This window comes from Gavialis gangeticus, unplaced genomic scaffold, assembly GCF_001723915.1.
Source record: "Gavialis gangeticus isolate Ggan-Ray unplaced genomic scaffold, GavGan_comp1, whole genome shotgun sequence".
Taxonomy (NCBI): Eukaryota; Metazoa; Chordata; order Crocodylia; family Gavialidae; genus Gavialis; species Gavialis gangeticus.
In genome coordinates this window covers 138,594,128-138,620,467 of record NW_017729024.1, presented here as the reverse complement: position 1 = coordinate 138,620,467, position 26,340 = coordinate 138,594,128, and the positions used below count along the sequence as shown (strand labels likewise).

The following is a 26,340-nucleotide window of genomic DNA, read 5'->3' as shown; positions in this document are numbered from 1 at the left end:
TGGTGAACAGAGTATCTCCGATCCCGTGCTGCGCCCCCCTAATAAATTTGTAGGCTGTCACAAGATCACCTGTCCGTCTTCTCTTGCGGACGCTAAAGAGGTCCAGGTCCCTCAGTCTCTCCTCATAGATCTTGTCCTGTAAGCCCCTAACCATGTGAGTGGTCCTCCTCTGGACCCTCTCGAGTCTATCAACATCCTTCTTGAAGTATGGCGCCCAAAACTGGACGCAGTACTCCAACTGCAGTCTGACCAATGCTGCATAGAGGGGAAGTGTCACCTCCTTGGATCTATTTGTCATGCATCTGTGGATGCATGATGAACTGCGGTTAGCTTTGCTGATGACTTCATCACACTGATGAAATTAGTTAATTTTGAAACTGCAAGCTGCAGTGCAAATCAGTTTCAGTTTATCTTAACCCCCTTCACCCACCCTCCCCTGCACCAAAAAAAATAATTAAAAAAACTACCCAGTACATCCTACCTGCTCAATGAAGTGTGTAGAAAATGTGGTAAAGATTTTGGTCAGTTGCTTTTCAGGGTAAACATGGTTTATATGTGCATGGCAGAACTATCCAGAAATTTACTAATTGTAAGCTTTTAACAATCTTAAGGTTAAAATTAAAAATAATGCGAATATTAAAGTACAGATAACGCACAGTTAAGAAATGCAAACAGCCTTAATTCATATAATGTAATGATAACACGAAGAAAAATAAATGTCTACTTTTCCACCCAAAAGTCAGTTTGATCCAATTTGGGAGCATTGATTGTAACTGTATAAATCTCATATACTTATAATTATAATATAATAATCATAGAAAATTAGGCTTGGAAGGAACATCAGGAGGTCATTTAGTCCAACCCCCTGCTCAAACAACAACCAGCCCCAACTAGATCATCCCAGCCAAAGCTCTGTCTTAGCCAGGTCTTAAAAACTGGCAAAGACGGAGCTTCCACCACCTCTCCGGGTAACCTGTTCCAGTGTTTTACTACCCTCCTAGTGAGAAAATTCTTCCTAATATCTAACCTAAACCTCCCTTGCTGTAACTTGAGCCCATTGCTCCTGTTCTGTCTTCTGTCACCACTAAGAACAGTTTAGCTCCATCCTCTTTCAAATCCCCCTTCAGATAGTTGAAGGCTGCTATTGAATCCCATCCTAGTCTCCTTTTCTCTAGACTAAATAAGCCCAGTTCCTTCAGTCTTTTCTCATTAAGTCATGTCCCCCAGTCCCCTCACCATTTTTGTTGCCCTCTGCTGGACTCTCTCCAATTTGTCCACATCGATTCTGTAGTAGCGGGCCTAAAACTGAATGCAGTGCTTCAGACGTGGCCTGACCAGTGCCGAATAGAGGGGAATAATCACTGGACCTACTGGCAACATACTTCCCAATGCAGCCTAGGATGCTTTTAGCCTTCTTTGAAAGAAGGGCATACTGCTGGCTCATATTCAGCTTTTTGTCCACTGTAACCCCCAGGTCCTTTTCTGCACAGCTGCTGCCCTGCCTGTCAGCCCCCAGCCTGTACTGGTGCATGGGATTGTTGCGTCCTAGGTGCAGGACTTGGCACTTGTCCTTGTTGAACCTCATGATGTTCCTTTTGGCCCAATCCTTCAATTTGTGTAGGTCACTCTGAATCCTAGCCCTACCCTCCAGTGTATCTACTACTCTCCCCAGCTTGGTGTCATCTGCAAACTTGCTGAGGGTGCACGTTATGCCATCTTCCATTTCGTTGATGAAGACATTGAACAAAACCAGCACTAGGACCAACCCCTGGGGCACTTCACTTGACACCAGCTGCCAACTAGACATCAAGCCTTTGATTACTACTCTCCAAGCTCAATGCTCTAGCCAGTTTTCCATCCACCTTACAGTCCATTCATCCAGCCTGTATTTCCTTAGCTTGCCTGTAAGCATGTTGTGGGAGACCGTATCCAAAGGCTTGCTAAAATCAAGATCAGCCACATTCCCTGGACCCTCCCCACATCCACAGAGCCAGACACCTCATCACAGAAGGCAGTCAGGTTGGTCAGGTATGATTTGCCCATGGTGAATCCATGCTGACTTTTCTTAATCACCTTGGTAGTTGTTCAGAGTAAATCAAGGAAAATAATTATTCCCCTTTGTTCTGCACTTGTGAGGCCACATCTTGAGTACTGTGTCCAGTTCTGGGCCTTCCACTATAGAAAGGATGTGGACAAGTCAGAGAGACTCTAGTGGAGGGCAGTGAAACTGGTCAGGGGGCTGGGGCATATGAGGAGAGGCTGAGGGAACTGGGTTTGTTTAGTCTGCAGAAGAGAAGAATAAGGGAGGATTTGATAACAGCCTTTAACTCCTTGAAGGGTGGTTCCAAAGAAGATGGAGCTAGACTGGTCTCAGTGGTGACCAATAACAGAACAGGGATCAGTGGTCTCGGGGGCTAAGTACAGATATTCAAAAGCCTTAGTCTAAATGGATTTAATCTTTACAGTTTAGTTTAACCTACATAGATTGAAGCAAGAAGCAAGTGAATAGACATAGAAGTGTATGTGTGGGGGGGGATGCTAGAGCAAGCTCTCCCATCCCTTCAGTGGTGGCTGGAAGGCTGAAGGGAAGCTGAGTTGAGAGGGGGGTGTGGCCAGGCCCCAGAAGGCTGCTGAGTATGATTGGGGAGGGGTTTAAACCCCCACCGTGGCCTGCAGAGGCACCAGCTGGGGTGTGCCTGGAGGGTGAAAGGGGAAGCAGCCTGTACCAGGTTGGTCCTCTAGCGGCAGGGGCTGTGGCCAGTTGGCAGCCTGGGCGGAAGGGAGGAAGGGGGACTAAACTCCCCTGCCTCCCCTCTCCCACTGGCATGTGACCCCAGCCAAGGTCTGCCTGGCTTTCCCTTACCCCACTTGCTGCTCAAGCAGTGCGGGGGTATGAGTGGCAGGGGAGCACAAACAGCTGGCAGCCTAGGCAGCACTTCAGGCTTGGGGAGGGGGAGGAAGGGTGATTAAACTCCCCTGCCCCCCTGTTTCTTCTGGCATTGGACCCCAGTCATGGTCTCCCAGCTTTTCTTGCCTGCTGGCTGCTTTAGCAGTGGAGAGCCAGGCACTGGCCTGGTGCTGCCCCCTTCCCCTGAGATGCTGCCTAAGCTGCCGGCTGGCTATGCCCCCTGCCACTCAAATAAGTGGCTAGTGGTGGGGGGGAAGTTGATAGACCCCAGCTGGGGTTCTGTGCCAGTGGGAGAGGGGAGGCAGGGGGGATTTAATCCCCCTCCCTCCCCTCCGCCTAAGCCTGCTGTCATACCCTGCCACTCACTCCGCTGCAGCAGGGAAAAATCTGGCAGGGTCTGCTTCACCCCAGCCAGGCAGCAGTGTTTCCTCTAAGGTTTAGCAATCTGTGAGCAACCCTGGCTGGGAGTGCGCGGGTATCTCAATGTGCCCACCTCTTCACTCTCCTGTAGCAGCCTGTGGCCAGGTTGGGGTGGGTGGCAAGTGGCCAGACATGAAGCCAGAGGTGGCAGTGGGGGGGTGGTGTTGGCCCCCCCTTGCTGTGGCACTGGGCATCCCCTCCCAGGCTAGTGCATGGGGGCCATGGCCCCCTACTACTTCTCCATCTGTTCACTACTGTGTGCATGACATTAAAAAGTTACTGTGTGGTGTGATATATATATATTTTTTTTTTAACTGTGAGTGGCCACGCATACATGCATCTTAAAGGGAATGCTGCTAGGCAGACCAGGCTGTGTCCCCAGCTGGGTTTCCCACCCTCACTTCCTTATCAGCCAGCTCTTACTGCTCTGGCTGGAGGGCAGGGGGGGCATGGCAAACCCTGCTCTGCTTGAGCAGACAGCACAGCCCAGCTCAGCCCAGGGCTGCAAAGTATGCTGGGATGCTGGGAGACTGTCTTTAACATTTAATTTGAACCAGGAAAGGGGCTGGGACAGAAGTTCTGTAAACTGGTTTGACCTAAATCAGCTAAGTCTGATTCAACCAGGTTTATCTTGAACTAGTTTTGGTCATTTTGAAACTGGTTTATGTGTACTGAACTTCTGTTCTGTTACAGCTTTAAACCAGTTTCTGATCACTTAAACCAGTTTATGTGCAACTTCTGTCCCTAGCTCAGTTGCAGTAAGGGAGCTATAGATTACATATTAGGAAAACTTTCTCAGTAGGAGGGTGGTGAAGCACTGGAACAAGTTTCCTAGAGAGGTTTTGGAATCTCCATTCTTGGAGGCTTTTAAGGCCCTGCTCAGCAAAGCCCTGGCTGGAATGACCTAGTTGGGGTTGATTCTGCTTTGAGCAGGGGGTTGGGACTAGATGGCTTCCCAAGGCCCCTTCCAATTTCCTGTGATTCTGAATCCCATCATTATGGGACCATAGCTTTTTCACACTGATATGCTGGAGCGTTTTAGTAACTACTGAAGATACAAGATATCCTTAAGTTATTATTAGCTTGCATGATCAAAATAGGTATATATATATTTTTTTCCAGCATTATTTGAGTATAGCAACCTCTGAGAAAATTTGAAACATGAATATTTATTAAAATTGTAAAACTTGCTAGTTTAGGTTTGTATTCTCAATTTCTATTTTACACTATGGTGTTTTAAATAAAGTTGTATCCCTTTGCTCATTCTCTACTTGAATTATCAGCAAAATCAGAAATCCATAAACATGATTGAATTGATATAGTAGAAATCCTGTGTCTATCAGCAGAACTTCATGTGGATTCCAGAGTCTGCTGGATGTGATTGGAGCTTTAGCTTTTAAGTTAGCATTGTGACTTTACTACAGCAGAGGCAACTGGTAGGGTGGGCATGGCGAGGGGCATGTGCCCCCCCCCCCCCGAGATTGGCCCTCAACTCAGCACTGCTTAGGGTGGGGCAGTTTTTTTGCTGTGCGAGCTGGAGGCATGTTGGGGGGGCACTAAGTTGTGGTGCAGAAGTATGTGAGTGGATATAAGCCACCCCCAGGCCTGCCCACCAGTTGTGCCCCCCCGACTCAGGAGGCACCAGTCACCCCTGCAATACAGGATCAAGTGGGAAAAGAAGATGAACTAGGGAGGACCAAATTGAACAGTTTCCTTTGGTAATTAGAATAGTGAAAGTAAATTATGCAAAAAGCAGGATAAATTTTCACCTTTATAGACTGATGAAGTCAGAGAAGCAGAGGAAAGCAAAGCAGTTAACCCACTGAGGGACAGGGCTTATAAAATTTAAGCTAGGTCATAGAATAAGAATCTTGGTATAAACCATACTTAACACAATTCGGTCTCTGAAAGATTTCTTGTTTTGCAATTTCCTGTTCAAGTTCATTTTTAATGTCCCTAGTGGGTTAACCATTTTGTTTTTTCTCTTTCCTACCCACCTTGCCTTTCCTATCAGTTCTCTCTTTTTTCCTCTTCCCTTTCCTATCCTTTTTATTCTAATCACTGCTTCCTGTTTAGCAGCTGTGCTTCCTGCAGTCTTTTCACAACATCTGATGAGGCAAGCCCTCTGCTTACAAAAACTTGTGCTATAATTTGTTTCAGTTGGTCTATAAAGGTGCAAATCTACCTTGACTTCTGCCTAACTTCAGACTAGCACAGCTAACTACCTCTCTGCTGACGAAAAGTAAATTATGACTTTGAACTTTTCTCTTTGTCTGTATCTTGGATTCTCAAGATCTTTTCCTGCACTGTGGAATACTTTTTACTGAATTGTTTAAGCATTGTGAAATACTTGTAAACAACAAGATTTTTAACACTTGAGATTCTTGCTATTATGCAGAAAACTTTTACTTGGGGACAAATGTGCTGGAAATCCTAGCAAGATACCTCTTTATATGAGATATCACTTAAAAATATTTAATTGAGCAATATGATTTACTGAAGGAGTGTATTCAAAAGTCAGTTTGGAAATATAATTGTACTTCTGTGTATAAGAATTGCCTGTCCAGTAATTTACTACTCGTACAGTAACATATTATCTCATGTAACAGTAATTTTGAAATATTTTTACAGATAGCAGCCCTGAAACTCTTGAAGCACATAAGATTAAGACATCATTCTTCACATACCCTACCTTGACAGAGATATGCAGGAGATTAGTTAGTCAGTACTTCCTGCTGACAGAAGAAGAGTTGACAATGTGGGAAGAGGATCCAGAAGGCTTTAGTAAGGAACTATACTATATTTTCAGTCTAACTTTTATTTAGATTCTTAGTATATCCACAAAATACCCTTTGTTAAAATGCATAGAGAAAGCCTTTGACAGTCTTCTCTGTGGAGTCTTTCTATGTAGATAAATGTTATACATTTGCCTAAAGATTTTTCTCACAAACTGATATATTCAGTAGCCCAGAATGTGTGGGGTTTTTTTTTTTTGATTAAATTAAATTAATATTTTAAAATTACAAATGTAATAGTGTTTTAATGTAACGTGCTTTCGTTTTTTCTTTATGAATTGTAGCTGTAGAAGAGACAGGAGGAGATTCTTGGAAATACAGTCTTCGAGTAAGTATTTTAGTTTGAACAAAGCAAGATTAGTTTAAAAAAATGTGAGTGGCTTTGTGACGGAACCTGTATCCGGAGGTTCTGGTGTGCCCTGTAGTGGACACACGACTCCTACCTCCTCTGATTCCTTGGGGTGCCCTTCCATACTGCTTACCTGCCATGCCTTGATGTTGTTCTAAACAAAAGGTTGGGAAGCTGCCCCGAGGTCCAGAGGGAGTCCAGTCCACTGCCAATCTGCCTTTGTTTAATCCGTTGCAGCCCTTCTAGCCCTATTTGTGCCCTAGGACACTGGGTGCCTTAAGGGCTGTTTTCATGGCCTCCATCTGCCCCTATAGTCGCGCCCATGCCTCACAAATGGTACACAATACCTTTTTTGAGACATCGCCTGGCTCCACTGCAGTGTTTGGCCTTCTTGGGCCTCGAAACCTTTGTAGTGGCTTTGACTTTACCAGCTTTGGCCCCTTTTCTTTAACTGTGTCTCTTTTAGCTTAGGCTCACTGCACCAGACGTTGGCTTCCGGGCTCTAGTCTCAGCCTTGCCCCTTTTTGGGCTCTGGGCCCCTGGCTCTGTTCTCTCCCCTCCTGGGCTCAGAGCCCCCTCTGGTCCTAGTCGAGCCTTTCTTAGGCTCTGGGCCCCCTTGGCCCTGTCTTTGTCTTACCCACCAAAGCTCCCTCTTCATGTTACATTTATCATGCAAGTATTGGGTTAATTATGCAATTAATGTAGACCAGCTACATGTGCAAATTAACTAGCATATCCTAAAAAGGTTTGTCCGGCTATAATGGGGATGGGCAAAATACAGCCCTCAGGCCAGATCCCTGAGCTGTTGGGGGAGGGGGGGAGCCGGGGGACAGTGACAGGTAGGCTCACTTGGCCCGCAACAGCTCACTAAAACTTTCTAAATGGCCCTCCAGCCAAAATAATTGCCCACCCCTGAGCTATAAATTAAAGCTGGAAAATGTGTACTAATTTTATAACTGGTTTCTATTCAGCATTTATTTGCACATGTAGCATAGCTATACCCCTGTGGCTGGGATCAGCCCTGGGATCAGCTATACCCCTTTCAGTTGATAGGGCTCCCACCCATGGGGTGCGTCATGTGCAATGGCAGCTGAGGGGACTCCCAGCCATGGCATCATCCCATGGGATCATGTTCCTGGGCTCCCTCTACACTGGCTGTAAGGTATGTTAAGATCTGATGCTGGATCCCACAGTTACATCTCCTGCCATATACATGTGGAGGAGGTGCAATTGCATGAATCACGTGTTAGATTCTATTGCACATTTACCAGACTATCTAGAGGAGGGCACAAGATAAAGAAAAGCTTTATGCCATGCCTGGTCCAGAGCCATTTTATTTGGCTTGAGGAGCTAGGAGACTGCTGCAGCCTTTTGGCAGTGGTGGACTTTGGTAGCATTTTGGTGACACTGGGCTTCTGTGTATGGCTTAAGCAGCAGGAGATTTTACCCTGCTGGGGAAGCTGCAGCAGTGGCACTGTGGGGGAGAGTAGTGATTATGGCTGTGGTGGTGGCAGTGCTTGCCAGGTTGGAAGTGGTCTACACTTGGAGCTAAACTCTATGAAAGCAACCCCTTGCTCTAAAATGTTGCCTGCTCCTGCTCCAAGGGAGTTTGTTGATGTGTTTCTATAGTTAAGATTAGGTGTTAGTGTAGTTATGTTTTCTTTGCCTTCTGGCAAAATGAATTTTATTTATTTGCAAGCAACATTTTTAGATAGAGCAATGGTAGGCTTAGTATCTTGAATACCTTCCTTGCTGAAGGAGTTTTGTTAACCTGTACAGGAATGCTAAAATGGCTTGGTTTACCCCCTCCCCCCCCTCTCTCCAGCAGTGCTGGTAAATAACAGACTGAGCTGACTTTGCTACCTGTGTTAGAAGGCAGTAATTTACAAGTGCTTCTCCAAAAGATCCAAACTCAAGGGAGGCAAAATTTAAATTCTTCCTCCTAGAAAGGTCCAGTCAGGCATCATTGGACTTGCGTAGACCATCCAGCCTCCGGGCACGTTGTGCTTCACACTGATTTCCTAAGCCACTTTTTAAAGTCCCGTTCAACAGCTGTAAAGGTGATACCCTCACAAAGGAACTTTAAAAACTGGCTTGTGGTCCCTGGAGAGACATTGATCTGTCTCTTGAAGCATGATGAAAATAAAGATCTCTACTTTCTGTCCTTTTGCCTAAGGCCATATTCTTTTCTGACATGGTGATAACACTTTTAAAAAATCCTACCCATGGTTTTTCTACCACTCCTTCTTTCTGGGACTTTCATATCAAGTGGGCTTCTTGTATATTTTCCATTTAAGCCTGTGGCTCCTTTTAATAACTGTTGGTGAAAACAGGCTTTCTGGTAGGCTTTATATTGGTTAAGAGGAGTATGAATGAGCTGTATTTTTATGACAAGCTTCTCTATGTGAAGTTTTTTAGAAAGAGAGTCACTTTTAGGCCTCATCTGGAGTTTTTTGTTGAAATTAATTTTTCTGATGTTTCTGTCTTTCTTCCATAAGCCATGAACTATCCTGGGTGAAAAGAAACTTTCCATGTTGTATGCCAGGGGTGGCCAACCCACAGTACACATGCCACAAGTGGCACAGGGAGCCCCCCACTGATTTTTATGTGATGAGAAAATTTGTTGAAATACAACAGAATCAATTTGCGAAATAGGTGAAAAGATAATCCTTCTTGTCCCTTCCTTTGTGCGTGTGCATGTGCCCCCACACATCTGTTTATGGTAGGGCTCATTTCATCGGTGTCTGTAGTGTTCCTGAGTAATGTCCTCATATCAGAGACATGTAGAAGGAGTGATGTGGAACGTGATCCTGGTTAATTAGCACTCTCAGTTTTCAAATACAAGAATTAACTTTGGATATTAGCTTTGGTAGGACTGTCTTGCAATCTCTAATGAAGTAGGATTTGTAAAGTTTCAAGCAGATAAAGAACTGCTTGTTAGTTGCAAATTGAAATCTATATAAAAATACAACTGAGACATGAAGAATAAATTTAAGTTAGGTAGTTTTTAAAAAAATATTTGGATTCTAAAATAAAGCTGTGACCTGTATGTGAAATAGGTGTAAAATGTACTCTTGTATTGTTGTTTTAGTCTATTAAGATTTATTTAGTAATTGCTTGATACATGCGAGGTGTACATTGCTTATCAAAAATGTTAGAACTAAACATGTCATTATAGTGGTACTTGTTATGCTATGACAAATTAACTTTCAACATTATAGTGTTTCAGTGCATTTATTATGAGGTATTCAGCAATGAAAATGTATTTTACTGTCTGTTAAAAATTAGATTAGCCTTTTATTTTTGTAGGATTTATAACAGATTTTTTTTTTACTTTTTTCAGCCTTGCACAGAAGTTCTTTTTATTGATATATTCCATGAGTATAATCAGACTCTTACTCCTGTTCTTTTAGAAATGGTTCACAGTCTACAAGGTAAGTTGTTGGGGTTTTTCAAAAATATTTGGAATACTCAGACTCCAGTATGATGTTTTGTTCAGTATGTATAATCTTAATTCTAAAATGTATTAATAATCTTAGTAAATCATGCAAGTCATGTTATAAGTGGCTTATCAAGACATACTTGATTTGTTTAAACATGCTTGGATAAGCTATGATATGGCTGACAGTTATCACTACGAAAGGCATAGAATGTGGATTTTAGAATGTACTTTAAGAAGATGGTGGCCAGTATTTGGCAGTTCCTCTAACATTCAAGAAACAGAATTTTCTATTTGGAAAGTTCTGACTAGGTGGACAGCAGAATTCTTCTTAGCCAAGTTGAAAGGAGACCTGAACTGCATCTCAGTCTGAGTTTCATAGTCTAAAATTGTTATTTTTTCATGACATCAAGTTATATATTATATACCGTTTATACTGTTTAATGGCATTGCACACAGCATGGATCAGTGCATTTTATTTGAATGCAAGACAAGGTCATCGCCCCCCCCCCAGCTAGCATGGAGAAAAAAGCCGCTTGTTTTATAATTGCACACAAAGAAATCTCACTAAATACATTGTCTTATGACCAGGGATCCTTGTTTTGATCCAATTAAAAAAAAAATTGTAAATTCTCTGATTAAAAGCCCAAACTCCGCAATTAAAATGAAACCTCTCTCTCTCTCTCTCTCTCTCTCTCTCTGTGTGTGTGTGTATAGGTAGCAACTAAATGCAAAGTTTTATTGATATATTTACAATTTTTAAGCAATTTGGAAGCCTACTTGGTGCCTCAATCATGATAATAAATTCTAAGTACCTATAAATCTTGGTATTTGATTTTGGGCTTTTTTATGGGAAATGAGAGCTCTCCCTGCTTCTTTATTTAAAGAGCATGGGTTCAGGCCCCTCACTCCCAAGCCACAGCCCCCCGTGGCCCTGCTGGTGCTCTTGGCCAACCACCCACACACCCCTCCCCTCCAGCCCTGCCAGAGAGGGTTCCCAGCTGCCAAGGCTTTGGGGCTAGGGACCTGGGCCTGCAGCCCTCCACAGCAGTGCTCAAGCCCTGGCTGCTGCCTGCGTAAGGTGGCGGCTGTTGCAGCGGAGTGGAGTGCAGAGCCCAGCTCCCCCTCCCTCGCAGGCAGCGTGGCCAGAGTGGAACCTGAGGGTGGGTGTGGGCTGCCTGCTGTGGCTTTGGGCAGGGGATGGAGCTGGCTCCCTACTGCTGCATGCACTCCCAGGGAGGTTAGCGGGGACCCATGCTGTCAGGGTCTGCATGGAGTGGGAATGGGTGTGGGCTGCCCACCGTGGGCTCGGGCTCCCTGCCTTGCTGCAGTCCTCAGGGGCTTCTGTAGCCCAGTGGGTGGAATGTAGAACAGCAGGGCAGAGCGGGGCTGGGTGAGAAAGCTGCTTGCCTCCGTGAGCTCCACACTGCCTTGGCAATGTGCCCTCTGCCCACCCCTTAGCAGTGAGGGGAACAACCTTGTCTTGCTGCCCTTGTTGCTGCAGGAGAGGCAGTGGGTGCATCGCCAGGGCGGCATGGGCCTTGCAACAGCAAGGAGCTTCCTTGCCCAGCCCCGTTCTGCCCTGCCCAGTCAGGTCCGGCCCACTGGACTGTGGAGGCCCTGGGGAGGGCAGCAGGGTGGGGAGTCTGAGCCTGCAGTGGGCAGCCTACACCTACCCACACTCAACACACAGATCTGGGTGGGCATGGGTTCCTTTCCTCTCCCCCATGCTAGCAGCAGTAGGGAGCTGGCTTTACCACCCCCCACAGTCCCCAAGCCAGCTACCCATGGCCCCATCCTGCTCCCTGATGGTGCTTTGTGGCCGAGCATTCCAGACCCAAGCCCCTTGCACCGCCTGCCTGGGCAGCAGCCCCAGCCCCAACCTTGCCCAACTGTCTCCCTCCCTATGAGGGCCTCAATTCCTCCTCCCCACCAGACTTCCTGGCAGCCATGTGCATATACATGCACAGGGCGCCCCCTGCCTGACTGGCCTTCTTCTGCTCCCATCAGCCCCTTGCAGGCTGGAACTCTGCCAGCCTGCAGAGAGCTCTTTGCAAAAGTGCAAAATCTATGTTTCTCCACTAAAATGAAAATTCTGTGTTTTTCTCAGGTAAAAGGGGAAATCTGTTTTTTTCCATTTTCCTATGGGAAAGGGAAAACCTGCATCCCTGCTTAAAGTAGCATGTGTTCAGCATGTGGAAGCCAACTATAAAGTTGATTACATGCAGCTAATATTGAATATGACTATAAAACACATGACCCACATTTCAGGGGTGTACTTGGTAACAGTGTTGGTCTGAGACAAAAAGACAGACAAAAAACTAGAACTCTTGGTTCCAAAATGATACCTTTTATTAGACCAACTGGAAAATGGCAAGAAAATTGTCCTTATTTAGTTTTTTGTATGACCTACATTAGGGGCACATACTGATGGGAACCTTTTTTCTTGTGTGGCCTTTTTTTTTTTTTTTTTTTAAAAAGGCAGGTGTTCTCCCCACAGGAAACTGGCACCAGGGCTGGAGGTACTGCAATACCAGGCTGGCACCAGGAGGGCCATAGCCAGCTCTGACAACCTTCTCTTTGGTTCCAGAAATGCTATATTTGATCTTAGCCAGAAAGGCTGAGCTGCTGATGGGAATCTACCATAAGGACAGATTAGTGCAGCCCATCTGAATAAGATATCTGATAGTCCCATTAAGCACAGTCTTCCTCACCACTGATTCTTTTTCAAATCATGATGAGCCATGACATTGCATACCCAGAATCCCTCTGTCAGCCCTTCTCTCGCATATAATTAGTGTGGCACCACCATGAGATGGATGAAGCTGGATCAGGGTGCCCTGCGCCTTATCTACATATAAATTTTTGAAGCGTCCTCGGCTTTGTGACGAGAGCACCATGTTTAAGGCAAGGGGGGAGGGGGTAATTAGCACATGGATCCTTTGTGGAGTGTACCTGGAGTACACATGCATGCTGAGCTGTGGGGTCATCATGGCTTGAAATGCTGTTGACTTTGGGGCCCAGCCCAATGAAGTATGTGGTAAATCATGAGCCTTTGGCTTTGGAGTAATAGCATGCATAGTTTGTGATACACATGAGTAGGTGCCAAAGCACTGTTTAAAAGTTTTTCTATGGAGTACCTGTGCTAAAACTTTAAGCAGTTAAAAACTAACTAAATAAATAAGTAAAAAACAAAAAAAAGTAACATGCATGAATCCTGGATAACCTAAATTCATGGGTACTATATGTAAATTGCTACAGCCATGTTTAATTTCAAAGTTCTTGTTTTCATATTTGCTCCTCACTTTCATGTTCAGGACTATCCCTAGTGGGGTCGAATTGGGGCAACTGTCCCGGGCCCTCTGGTTTTGTGGGTCCCTGCGAAGCTGGGTGGAGCGGCCAGCCACTTACCCTGCAGCCGCCAACTTCCTTGCGTCTGGGCCCCTCGTAGTAAGGAGAGGGGGAAGAGGCTGCCAGGGGGAAAAGTTGTGAAGAAGCAGAAAGCAATGGGCTACCTGACCTTCCAGATTTATTTTCCCTGTTGCAGCAGTAGGAGGAGGACAAATTCAATGCAAACTTCCAATAATTAGATTATATACTTGAAAAATTATAGACTTCCTATGCATGAAGAAGGGTGACTATGCCCGAAAGCTTGCCAAGAACTTTTTTCCAACTACTCAGTTGGTCTAATAAAAAATATCACATCTATTCAAAGAACCTTCCCTGAAAAATTATAACAAATTTATAAATTTTCCTTATATAGAATCTATTTTTTGTGTGTGTGGGGGGGTGTTGCCTTATAGTCAGGGTCATCTTCTATTTGGGTAAATACAGTAAGACATACGCAGCTTTTACTCAAATTTTTTGAGAAATATTTAGACAGAGCTTTATTTTTTATTGTTACATTTTAAGAAAAGAGTTACATATAGACCAGGTTATAATTGGCAGACTTTTTTTTAACAATGACTAGGGTTTTTTGTACAGTGCATTTTAAAGAAAATACATATCACTCTTATTGTTCTGTACCTGCATGCACTTTGATACTTTCAATTAGCTAGCTTTAAGAATGCCAAAATGTGATTTGATCTTTATTTTTTGCTATAAGCTACTTCACAAAAATACTCGCGTCTTGCTCACACTTTTTGCTTAGTTGATGCATTTTTTCTTAACTTGCCCATGTTTTACTTTTTTGCAGGACCTACAAATGTGGAAGATTCCAGTGCTATACTGATTAAAGATGCTGGTAAATTAATTTTACTTTGCAAAGAACAGAATTGCTGTTTTGTACATTCCTTGCTTTTATGTGTCTAAAACAAATGTGCAGTATTTGAGTTTGACATTTGGAAAGAAGTACTAAAATCCATTTCTCGTAGTGTTGAATTTCACATTTCACAAAGCAAGAATTTAAAAAATAAGTTATATTATTCTATGAGATAAGGCTTTGTTTTGTGTACTTAAGCAAAATTAATCCCTGAAGCATTTCTGTGAGGGAAATGTTTTTTCTTATTTTGCAATCAAGGAAACAGGGTTGGAAAAGTGACTTCTCCAAAACATCTAATGGAAACGTAATTGAATGTTGCTTATAATTGCAGTGAACACAACATTGTTTCGCTGTCATAAGAACTTAATTTATTTGTAATTAAAGAGAACTTTGGAAGAAGTTTTATGAGGTTTTTATCATTATCTTATTTAACATTACTGCTTTTTTATGTCCCAGTTTTCAGTCTTTAAGGGATGAAGAATAATCCTTTCTGCACTGAAGCTACTGGGTCATGACTTGCAATCTTTAAATTTTGTCATCTTTAGAATATTAAAATAGTTTTAAGACCAGAACAAGACCAGAACAAAACGAAATATCTTTGTCTTTTTCTAGTATATAATGCAGTTGGATTGGCGGCATATGAGCTGTTTGACAGTGTGGATTTTGATCAGTGGTTTAAAAATCAGCTACTAGCAGAACTACAGGTCTCTCATAACAGGTAACTGCCCTAACTCTATCTTTTATATCTTAGTTGTTCCGGTAATTTATTGCGGTGAATCTAGTACAGTGTGGTATCCAACGAGCAATCTGATGAGAATTATTATTTAAATATACGTGCTAAATCAGGAGAAAGGTGGATATATGGAAAATGGACACAGGCATAAAAAGTTCAGCTGTGAAAATATCATCACTTTGTTATAAAATCATCAAAAAATGAGGCTTGAAGGGAAGTAATTTAGTCTAGAGGTATTCTGGTCGCAGGCTGCATCTGAGGTAAGCTAGCATTCGGACCTGGCTACGTCTGTTCCTTCTCCCTGTTGCCCAGGACAGACGAAGTTCACTGCCATAGTGCAGCACAGACAAAGCCTCTCTTCATTGAAGTTGTCCTTCACTGAAGATCGCCAAAGCCTCCCAGCTCCACAAGCCAGATCCAATCCACAGCTGTAAATTGCCAACTGCTGATCTAGTCCAACCCCTTGCTGAAGGCAGGATCTAAACCATACCAGTCAAGCTGCTTTGAATTCATGAGGTTTTTTGATTAGTATGTAGTGGCAATTTCTCAAGCTTTTGTTATGAAAAATAATGCAAACTACTGGCCTTTATACCTTTTGAGTTTTATTAAATGTTGTGGTATAGTAACTGTCATGCAGCCTTCTTTAAGAAATATACTTATCCAAAAAAACACTGTATTAGTTTAATCGTTATTTATTCTTTAATTCAAAGTTCTCTATAGCTATAGTTCTCTAACTACTATGGTCAGTAGTTAAGTTTGCTTCCCAGTAAACTAAGGATCAAATTTTTCTTGGAGGGATGGAAAAGAAATATATGGACATAAATACTTCAGTAATATTACTGAGCTGTTTGTTTTTAATACTATCTTCCTAATTTGGTGGCCTGAGCTTCAAATCAGTTACCAGCAGATGGCCTTATTGGGCAGTGTGAGGTATTGTGCAATGCATGAGATTTGTCTAAGGATTTCATTGTAGGCCAAGATTTCCATCACCACAATCTACTAGGAATACCACTTTGTCTTCTCCAGTTTCTGAGGTGTCACCAATCTAAATCCTTTGGATGAGGAAGTTTCAGTGGAAGGACCCTAGATCCTTGTACAAATGTCATCTTCACCAGGCTCAACTTGCATGAACCAGCTGAGGCAGTTAGGTCCAAAAAGCCATCTTCAGTCCACGAAGTACAGATTGCTACTTCATAAGATTATGAGCATTTGTTTACTCACCCTGTTCCAGGTCTCTGATTGTGACTATAGTAAACATAGGTCCAGTCAAGGGTAATAAATGGACAAAGAGCCAAATAGGCATGGTCTGTTTGGTAGAAAGCCTTCCAATGTATTGTGAACTATCAGACTCCATTACCAAGTTACCCATTCCTTTTTAAGTGAAGCTTGCTGACTATTTTGCAGGCTATTTGTCTCAGGACATAAAAGAGTGAAATTAAATGCATTTTAAAGGTTGAGGGCTGTCTAGCACTCATGACTCTGCCACCAGCAATTCTTAACATGGGAAATACAACATCAAAGTCTATGGTGTAAGTTGCCTTGTGGAAGTCTTCCTAGTGATATTCAAAACACTGTTGAAGGTGGTTTTAAAACCTTGCAGGGATTAATAGAGGCTGTGCCTATTCCACTGGAGAAGGTACAAGAACCTCCTTACTAGTAATGGTACATTCTTCAAAGGTGTGTGCTCAATAAAATTGCAGCTTCCTATTAGGATAGTGCTTTTAGACCCATCAAAAATGGTGTGGCAAATTTGCATTGCTATTGCTCCACCTTGAAAGAAAGCTGAGAGAAGTATGAGAAGTATTATAAATCCATTTGGGATAGTGGAATATTTGTGATCTCAGACAGCAACAGTCAAAGACAACGCTTATTGTTAGAAGCTAAATAATTGGACCTTTCAGAAGAAATAATTAGCTCATTTGTGAGAGTACCGTTTTATATTTCAAATTACCAGCCATTTCCAGGAAAGTACAATTTTATAAATTACAATAAATTAATTTAGTTTGGTGACACTGCTTCAGGAAAATAGGGAACAATTCATGATGGTCATAAATGAAGGCAAGTTGTTCATGAAGTGTTACAAACTGCTTTGGATGAAGCTAACGGAACCCTATAGTCCTTGACTGTTGGAGTTACAAGATGCGCTTTGTGGCACCAGCGGAACGGCATTTGAAAAGAAGTGCAGGTAACAGTGGGATTTACCGTTTGAGGGCAAAATACTTTCCAATGAGAAGACGAACAATTCTCTCCAAATGTTAAAAGATTTCTGGACATGATTTGCTCATTAGGAATTTATAGACCAACAAGAGGAAGTTTGGTAAAACTTAAACTTTTTCTAAATAAGACATATTTTCCCCTATCTTTTAATATCAAAGCTCCTATGTTATGAAAACCAGAGGATGCAAAAGAGAAAACTAAATGTCGCATTGTTTTCATCATTTGCAGCTGCTGTCATTTAGCAGGCATCCCTTTTGACGATGTTGAGCTGTATACTGGCATCCCTTGAATCTAGCTTCTCTCTCCAATGTTCTTATCCCATGTAGAAAACACCTATTTTGTAACAGACCTACCATAACTGTGGGAAAATTGGTATTGAAAATTATTTATACTGGTTACACAATGCAGTTTTGCTCAATACCCAATGCCAACACATTTCCTTGTCCTTTTTCGGGACCTCTGTCATAAGAGGTTTCACAAAAAAGAAGCTTTTTTCTAATTTGAGAAGCTATCTTCTCAAATTAATGAAAACATATACATGTTCTATATAGATGGCTTTATACATTTTGTGTATTTGATTTTCCCTTATCTCCCATCTCAATTTGATCTTTGTGTTGTTTAGGAGGTTTAGGGTCTCCCCTCCCATTTTGTTTGTTCTTGTTTTTTATCTTCATGCCAGCATCAGTCACCATGATGCAGATGGTAGAATCAGTAAGTGAAGGCGAGAGAATGTATGACTCCCATTTTACAGATGCGTGAATCATGACTTGTTCAAGGGGAGTCTGTGGTAGAGCTGGAAATAGTACAGATCTGAATGAAGACACAATATTGTGTATATTGTAAGAGCTTTCTGAATTCTGCTTAGCAAATCAGTAGGTTCAGAAGGAAAACATTTCATTTTTATGCAGGTTTTATATATTAGTAATAGAAATAAAACTGTAAAAGCAACTAGGGTGTGTTTATTGAATTTATAAAAACATTTTGTAAGTATGTTTACTAACTAAGTTATACCTGCAGATGGTGTAGTTGTATAAATTCTGCTATCGTGACAAATGAATTGGGAATGTTGAATAGCAAATTATTCTTTGCTGATGAAAATCATTTAATCTTGAAAAAGAAACAGATATAAATCTCCCTCTTTTACAGGCCATTAAAACAGAAATATCTTAAATAAAAATCTATCAGAATGACAAAACAGTATAATTTTGGGTGTAGAAATTTTTTTCAAAATAACTGGACAGAGTAATGCATTTATTTGTTGTTCCCTCATTGATGTTATATAAAAATTGAATGTGAACCTACGGAATGTAACAGATTAAGTATAGCTTGTTTGTACTGCTTTTTGTCAGCTCTGTATTCTTCGACTCTTAGCTTTGCTAGACTCATGCCCACCTTACAAATATGTTGATGGAAGAAAGCTGGTTTTATTTGGGTTTTGTTTTGTTTTGTTTTTTACAGCATCTTATCAGGGATCCAATGGACCATGGTAAATAGTCTGTGGATCGTGCCAGGCTTTATACATTTTAAATTAAAATTTGATAAGAGTACATAGTGTTTCATTGGAAACTGGGTACTGATAGCTATTCATTGGTCCAAAAAATTGGGTATGACTGCACTAAGTAGTGTTGTTTCTCGGTTAAGGAAAGTTGTATATTAATTAAGTGCACCCAGTGGGCAAATTTACATTTTTGTAGTTGATGACCATCTAATGAATAAGATGCAAGAAATATAATAAAAGTAGGTAAAAGAGACTTTTATAGGGTCCTTCTTTACAATAAAGTCTATTCAAAGCATTTGAGAGGTTGATTCATCTGTCTCTTTCCACTTGCAGTGCTACAGCTCTCTGTTTTATGTCCAGTTTTCTTAGATATGTATTTTTAGGGCAATATTTGTTCCCTCTTAGGAAAGATTAACAGGGTGATGGCATCATTTGTTATGATGCCTTATTGCAGTGGCATAGCTAACACTGCATTTTGTCTGTTTTTGAAGTGTCAGTTATCTGCTGTAAATTTTCAGTATGTAATTTTGGGAAGTTTTCCAGACCCATTTAAAATTATGTTTTAGTATCTAATCAATTAAAAACTGCCCTCTCTCCTCAAACCTTTACATTCTTTATCTCATAATATTTTAGTCCCTTCTATCTTAATAACAACAAACTGGAGAGAAAAAAAATGTAAAGGATGAGTTTTTGGACTCTGTTTTATTATTTATGTTTAATTAACAAAGGAAACACTTGATCATAAATTAATGGTATTTACTGTTCTCTGCAGTGTGTGTAAATCTTTGTAAATAGTGTAAGGGAGGATTATAGAACACATTTTGACACATCTCCAGTGAGGTTCTCTGTATCCAAAATTAGTGACTGATGATTGTGCATATGAAAGGGATGTAACTGGTCAAGAAACATTTTGTATTTGTGCAGAGATATCAACAATTTTATAAATTCTTCATGAAGTCATTTGGCCAGTTTAGAAGCTCCTTATTTTGTTTGCTGAACAATTTTTGAAGAAAGGGATCAGGAAATGCCCTGTAGCCTCTTCCCCTCCTCCCCCCAACCTTCTTGATTTATCATCAGCAAAGAAGCAAGCAAAGGATCCAGCCAGACTGTTTATCAACTTTTAATTAGTTAAATCAAGAAAGTGACTTGCTAAACTTTTTTTTAATGACACCTTCCCAAAGCTGAATTAAACTATGATGGTACATAGCTATCCTGCTTCTCTATCAAGCTTCTTGGTTTTGTTTTCTTTTCCCATTTTTTCTTAGTAGAAGAACAGTGTTTTAGAATTTTTAAACTTCCTTTTTATCTTTTAAATTCAGTCCATAGCTGGTAAGCAGTGTAGGGGCAGACAGTACAAATTTCAAGAATTTTGCCCACAAAATAGTCTCTCTTAAACAGCTACCAAGAAAAAACAAGCAAAACAAAACAAAGGGGCAAAAAACCCCTTGCCTAATAGCTCACTTTGTATATTTTATGGCTTAGGAATTACTGTATTTAGCTGAACCTGAGGCAACTTCAAATTTAAGATGGACCCTCCCCCCATTAGATTCTGTATACAGAAATTTATAACAAATATATCATTTGTTATATTTTTCCAAGTATAAAATCTAATTGCCTAATTCTTGGTGGGTCACCCTAAAATCATCCCCAACCCTATGGTCATGAAATCAGCAGCAGGGAGGCAGCTGGCAGGGAACACAGGGGTGGCAGGGTTCCTGCTTCTATCTCAACTTATGTAAAGCTTGAAAAGAACTGTTGATTTTTTTTTTTAATTGGATTTATCCACTTCTTATCTACTTCTTATTGGATTTATCTACTTATTTTCTTTGTACATGCGTTATAATTTTTTAGTTGTTTCCTTACCATAGCTAATTATAACATTATCATTAATTAATACATTCATATTGAATTATCTGTTTATTTACTTGGATTTCTGTGTTGAACAGATATTTTTTCCCTTAATGTCAGTTTGCCCTTTGAACCTTTGTGGTAAAGGTGAGATAGCTTTGATCTACTTGGTAGCATTCCCTGAAACTGTACTTTTAGTCCTTAATGTATGTTAGCGCATTGCATAAATCTGTAGTGCTCAGCTGTTTTGTCCTATAGGCTGGCTGAATGGTATGGGGCTGGTCTGTGGGCTGGACTGCCCCTTTGCCACCCTTATTGGCCCCATGTGCCCAATCTAGTGTTCAGGATCACTTAATTTTCCAACGCTCCCCACAGGTCTGAAAATTTGGTGGGGCTTCCCTGCTACCAATTTTTTAGAATGTGGGGAGCCCTACAGGTTGGGTAGCATGACTCTGGGCCACATGTTGAACATCTTTGGTGTAAATGGTTTGCTTCCTCTATGAAGCACGGCTAATGTTTCCAAACAGTATGTACTTTGTAGCTCTGCCATGATAGATATCCTAGCCATTTAGCATTCCCTGCCTCAATCCTGAGTGTGATCATAAAACTGAAAAACAGACAGTGGGAAGTAGCGTCTTTTAGCACATACTTTGTAGCATCAGATGACTATGAGAGCTTCAGTTTAGTGGTAGAGCAGCCCTCAGAATCTCTAAGTATGACTTGATTACAGGAGAGCTCTTCTGACTTTTAAAGATGCATAAAAATGTTTTTCTCACCTGACGAGCAGGTCAAAAACTTCTTTAAAATAATTGTCTCAATTCTTGCCTGATCCCTCAGGGGGAATTGAGACTGCTGACAGGGGAATTCATGTCCAGATGCTACAGCAAGCAGCCAGATTCCTATGGAAAAATGTTGAGCTTGCTCATACAAGGACTTTTTAAGGCGCAAAACGTTAGAATCCTTTAATCAAAGCTTCAGGCGCTTCAGCTTATGGTGCTTCTACAGCAGATTGATGTTCATTCATGTTGTAATGAGTGACTTGGAGCCAGATCAGGTGGACTCTCTGATTATCCTTCTGGGCTCTAGACAAGGTCTGAACCCTTTTTTTCAAAAGGGGGAAAGGAGGAGTAGCACGGCTATACGGATGGAGAGACATGGTTATAGCTAAACTTAATAGAAGTGGTGATAATAAAAGGATAGCTTTATTTTTAAATAGCATAGATAGTTTTAATTTGATTTGCCATATCCTGACTAGATTTTATCTCCAGCAGAGCTTGGGTTAGGAACATAGTGAAGAAACCAAACAAAACCTGTCATAAGGAATTAAATACATATACATCCCAGGAAGGGAGAAACTTTTTGTTCATTTATTGGTATCATATGGATCTGATATAAAGAAGTTTGACTAAAGAACACTAAAAATGTAGTTTATACAAGTCCTGTGAAAATTAAAGATTGGTGTGATGAACAGTGTCATCTGCCATTCTTCTAAAACACTTCATCTTCATATGAAAAATAAAGAAACAGGAACAAGCTAATGACTAAAATGATGCTTTTTGTTTCTGCAGGTATAAGGCAATACGGCGGCGTGTCATTTGGCTTATTGGACAATGGATTTCTGTAAAATTCAAGCCTGATTTGAGGCCTATGTTGTATGAGGCAATTCGTAACTTGCTTCAAGACCAGGACTTAGTGGTAGGTGTATGCAAATATAATTGTAGCAATGTACTGAATTATATTTAATTTAAAAAATGAATTTAAATGAGAAGTTTTAACAGCATATATGCTTCAAAGCAAAAATATTGTCATGGTAATTTCTTTATTCTCAGAAAAAAAAATCTGCTCCATCTAGATATGTTGGACTTGTATAGTTATTGTGGGGAAAGTTTTCAGATCCATATTTGTGTTGTTTACTCATAATATGTTTACACACAAGACTGGTTTCTGAATCTTGGACTCCTCTGTATGTATGTCTATTCTATAAATAGTCAGTTAGTGTAGATGCATCTTGAGTGTTGTATGTACTTGCATTCATTCATCAACAAACCTGTGGGGATCCCACACTGAGAGATTGTCATATCTGCATGAAGTTGTGCAGCATTATTTCTACCTGCTGTTATAAGCTTCTGTTACATAAATATATTTGTTGCAAATATACCGTGTGAAATGGTATTACTGTGGAAGGCAACTAGACAGCTACTTTATAGCGTATTTATAATTCTGGGATTATGACTTTCACATTTCTGCAAATGAATTGAAGTTGTTATGGTATTTACCATAGGGAGTTCCTGGCAATTTGTATTCATCTTGTATCCTCGGTGCATCCACAGACTGGAATTATCCAAAGTTCATTTAAAGTAGTGCCTTTTCTTTAAAATGCTGACAATCAATAATTTATGTTAGAAAAAATGTGTTTCAGTAAGTTGCATCTTTGCCCAGCTCCCTGCCAGTAATATTGTAACTGTTTAAGCAACTCACTTTTATGAACTTAACAGAAACAAGAGAGTCTTAGTGGTTGATAAATAAATATCTTTTAGTCATGGGGTTTTGTAGCGGGCGCATCTATACAAGATGCTTTACTATGCAGTACAGCTAATTACTGTGCAGTAACTATCCATGTCTATATGTGCAGATGCTTACTGTGCAGTAATTGGCTCTAATTGTGAGTAGATTTGCTACCTGCAAATGTAAGTAGAAATTTACTCAAGATTTAGTAACTACACAGTAGCGCACATGTACACCCCTGAATGGAAGCAAATGTGCTGGGTCAGCTGCCTAGTGCCAGGGCATGGGGATCTCCCAGAGCTCGCCCCATGGCCATGGGACTCGGGCTGGGAGAGAAGGATCCCTCAGCGCCAGCCCTGTGATTGTGGAGCTGGCACTGGGATAGAAGGATCTCCCAGCGCAGGACCTACAACCTCAGAGCTCAGGCTTCTGTTCCCTGCCCACCTCTCTGATCCGGAAGGTGGACAGGGAACAGGTTCTCCAGCCCCTGCCCTGCCATCACAGGGTGGGGTTTGGGAACTGTCTTGGTGAGGAGCAGGTCCTAGTACTCTGCTCAATTGGGTGACTGAGGTGTGGGGCTTGGAAAGAGCTGCAGGGGTGGCACAGATCTCAGCCTCCTTCCCTGATCCACTGGTGGGACAGCTAGCAGTGAGCTCCAGCCTAGGCAGGTAATTCCCACTTAGCTGAGGGCCTGCTGTTTTCTGCCCCCTGGGGGCAGGGAGCAGTGTCCCAGCCCCCACCAGGAGCCAGCTGTCTCCTGGCTCCATGCTCCCTTCCAGCCCCTGGGCTAGCACCCAGGAGGAGCCTAGAGCTCCCCCTGGCTGCTGCAGGGGGCCGATGTAGGGCCAATGGTGGGGGAAGGGTGGGCAAAGATTTGCTTCAAGCAGATCTGCTCTCAAGACCCTGCATGTTTAGATGCCTGCCCAGATCAGCTTGCTCTAGAGTAAACTGATCCCACATTATTTGCATGTGTAGATGCTCTTGGAAAGAGAGAACTTAATTGTCTGATTCCAATATTATCTTATATTTGCCAGTTAAGAAATGATAGTTTATGGGTTCATGTATTGCAGTATTAAATACACCTTGCATCCCTCCCTTGATTTCTCTGAAAATATACTATAGGTCCCAGGCCCTTACCTTTTCTGGGGTAGAATTTTACAGTTTTTTTACACTTTTATATCTACACTGCACACCACGGGTGTTTAAACTCACTTGGGGTCAGATAATTTGTGCAGGATTTGTTGATGGGCCAAATTAATGGTGTGAAGCAGGCCTGTGGAACCCCACCCCAACTTCTGGTCCAAGACCTGGTGGAAAGAAGCCCAGCATCCCAGGTGTTTGGTTGCTGCTGTGAAAACAAGCCAGGCCATTGGCTGCCTTCTTGTGGTGCTGCTGTGGCTTTAGCGTCCAGCTGTCTCCTGGATGCTTGGCCACAGGCTGCAGGACCTATCTTTGTGATCTGTCTGGCTCATGGAATGTATGTTTGACACTCCTGCTGTAGACTGCATATAGTATAGAAATCCGTAAGCTAGTTTGAGTACTAGAAGCAGTTTAGCTGCATTGATGTGGAGCTCTAGACACAGTAGTTTGCTTTGCTTCTCAGCAGGGTAAATTTTCCTATACTGAGCTTGCTTACTAGATGCTGCTTCTGGGACCCAAGCTAGCATCTTTACAGCTAGTTTGGGTTTGGTTTTTGATGAGCTTACAAGCACCCTGTGTGTACTAACCATGAACACTCAACAGGTCTAAGTGGTTTTGCCACCTACAGTCTGTTCTGTGAGTTGGTATGAGTGTTTTGTTTTTACATTACCTGTATTTAATTTTTGTTCATCGCTTACATTGCTACCATTCTTCTGTTACACATTCACTGAAATAAAATGTAAGCATGCTTATCCTTTTGCCATTCTATGAAGTATGCTGTTCAACTGAATTTGTGAAAGTAATTCTGTATTCTCAAGCACGGCCTTTCTACTAGAGGAAAGACTTCTACGCATTTTTTAGTTTTAGCCACAATTCAAGATAATACAGAGTAGAAAGTTTTCTCTCGTATGTGTGGCCATCATGACTTGATCCAAATACATAATACCAAAAACTCAGCTCAAAATGAAAACTACAGCATTGGTTAGAGAATAAATGTCAGCTAAATTCAAGAAGCAAGGGTTTTTTTAGTGATATATTTTATTAAACTAGTTGAGAGAGATGTTAGTCAAGTTTTGGGGTACAAAGGGCCCTTCAGATGTGGGGGGAAAAAAGCAAGTATAGCCTAAGCTAATGATGGGATAAAAATGGCTTGAGTTTAACTCCTTATGTAAAAGAAACAGATGCTTAAGGAGTGTAGAAGGGTTGCAAACTAGAGCTACTTTGTAGTGTATTTACAATTTTGAGATTATGATTTTTACATTTTCACTTGTATTTCTGCAAGTGAATTGAAAACAAAGAGGAAAGTGAAGTTATCAGAAGTAGTGTCAAAGCAAGAGAGGTTTAGTTGAATAGATAACTTATCATGTGTACTCGCATAATACACATACTCCTTTCCTCCAGAATCTATCCCTCCAAAATTAAGCAGGGAAGCCGATTCCCTCCATGGGGACTCTTGTAATAGCTGCTATTTCTTTCCCATCTCTCCCCATCAGCAACATGGAAGCACGAATCTTCAGCATAGCAGCTACACCTGCTAAATTGACAACAGCTTTGGCTAAGCACCAGTAGCCTTTAGGTGACCTTTTGCAAGTTTGGCAATTGCTGTGGTGGAGTAAAACTTGAATTGCAATGTTTGCAAGGAAAGAGAGATGCTGACGAACAGAATTTGTCTGTGCTCAAAATGCATAAAAAATACAGTAATTAGAGGTGCATCAATACATCGGTCCTATATTGGATTGGCATCAATATAAGGGAAATTGACAGTATTTGTATTGAACCTTTTTTGGCTGATGTGGTCGATAATGTCACCAATAAATGCCCTGTGCATGCACACAGCTGCCGTGCAGCGCGCAGGCAGCCAGGAGCACAGCTCGGCACCCTGCAGAGCATCCAGGTCTGGCTGGTAAGTCTGTTATTGAGGGAAGGGACGTGGGAAGGGAAGGCAGATTGAGGCCTCCACCGTGAGGGAGGGAGTGGGGCTGGGGCAAGGGTAGGCACTGCCCAGCCAGGGCTCATCTGGGGGTTGCAGGGAGGGGGTGGCGGCTCTCAGCTTGGAGCACAGCTTGGCCCAGGCCTCTGCCAGGAAGAGCTCGATGATGCCCTGGCCCCAGCCCACCCCCACCCTGTGCATAGATCTGGAGGCACACAGCCCCCCATGCCCACCCAGGGTGTGTGCAGTGGCGGGAGCCCCCCCCCCCCGTGGCCCCCAGATGACATGCTCCTGGCC

The 26,340-nt window shown here is 42.0% G+C and overlaps 1 protein-coding gene across 1 annotated transcript in view; it reads left to right on the top strand.

The window, feature by feature from the left end:
• Nucleotides 1-26,340, top strand: part of IPO11 (importin 11) — a 350,536-nt gene that overhangs the window by 109,695 nt on the left and 214,501 nt on the right. The window contains exons 11-16 of the mRNA XM_019517805.1: nt 5,960-6,112; nt 6,408-6,451; nt 9,816-9,906; nt 14,107-14,154; nt 14,785-14,890; nt 22,037-22,163. Of these exons, the coding sequence (XP_019373350.1) occupies nt 5,960-6,112; nt 6,408-6,451; nt 9,816-9,906; nt 14,107-14,154; nt 14,785-14,890; nt 22,037-22,163 (569 nt within the window). The remainder of the gene's footprint in view (nt 1-5,959; nt 6,113-6,407; nt 6,452-9,815; nt 9,907-14,106; nt 14,155-14,784; nt 14,891-22,036; nt 22,164-26,340) is intronic.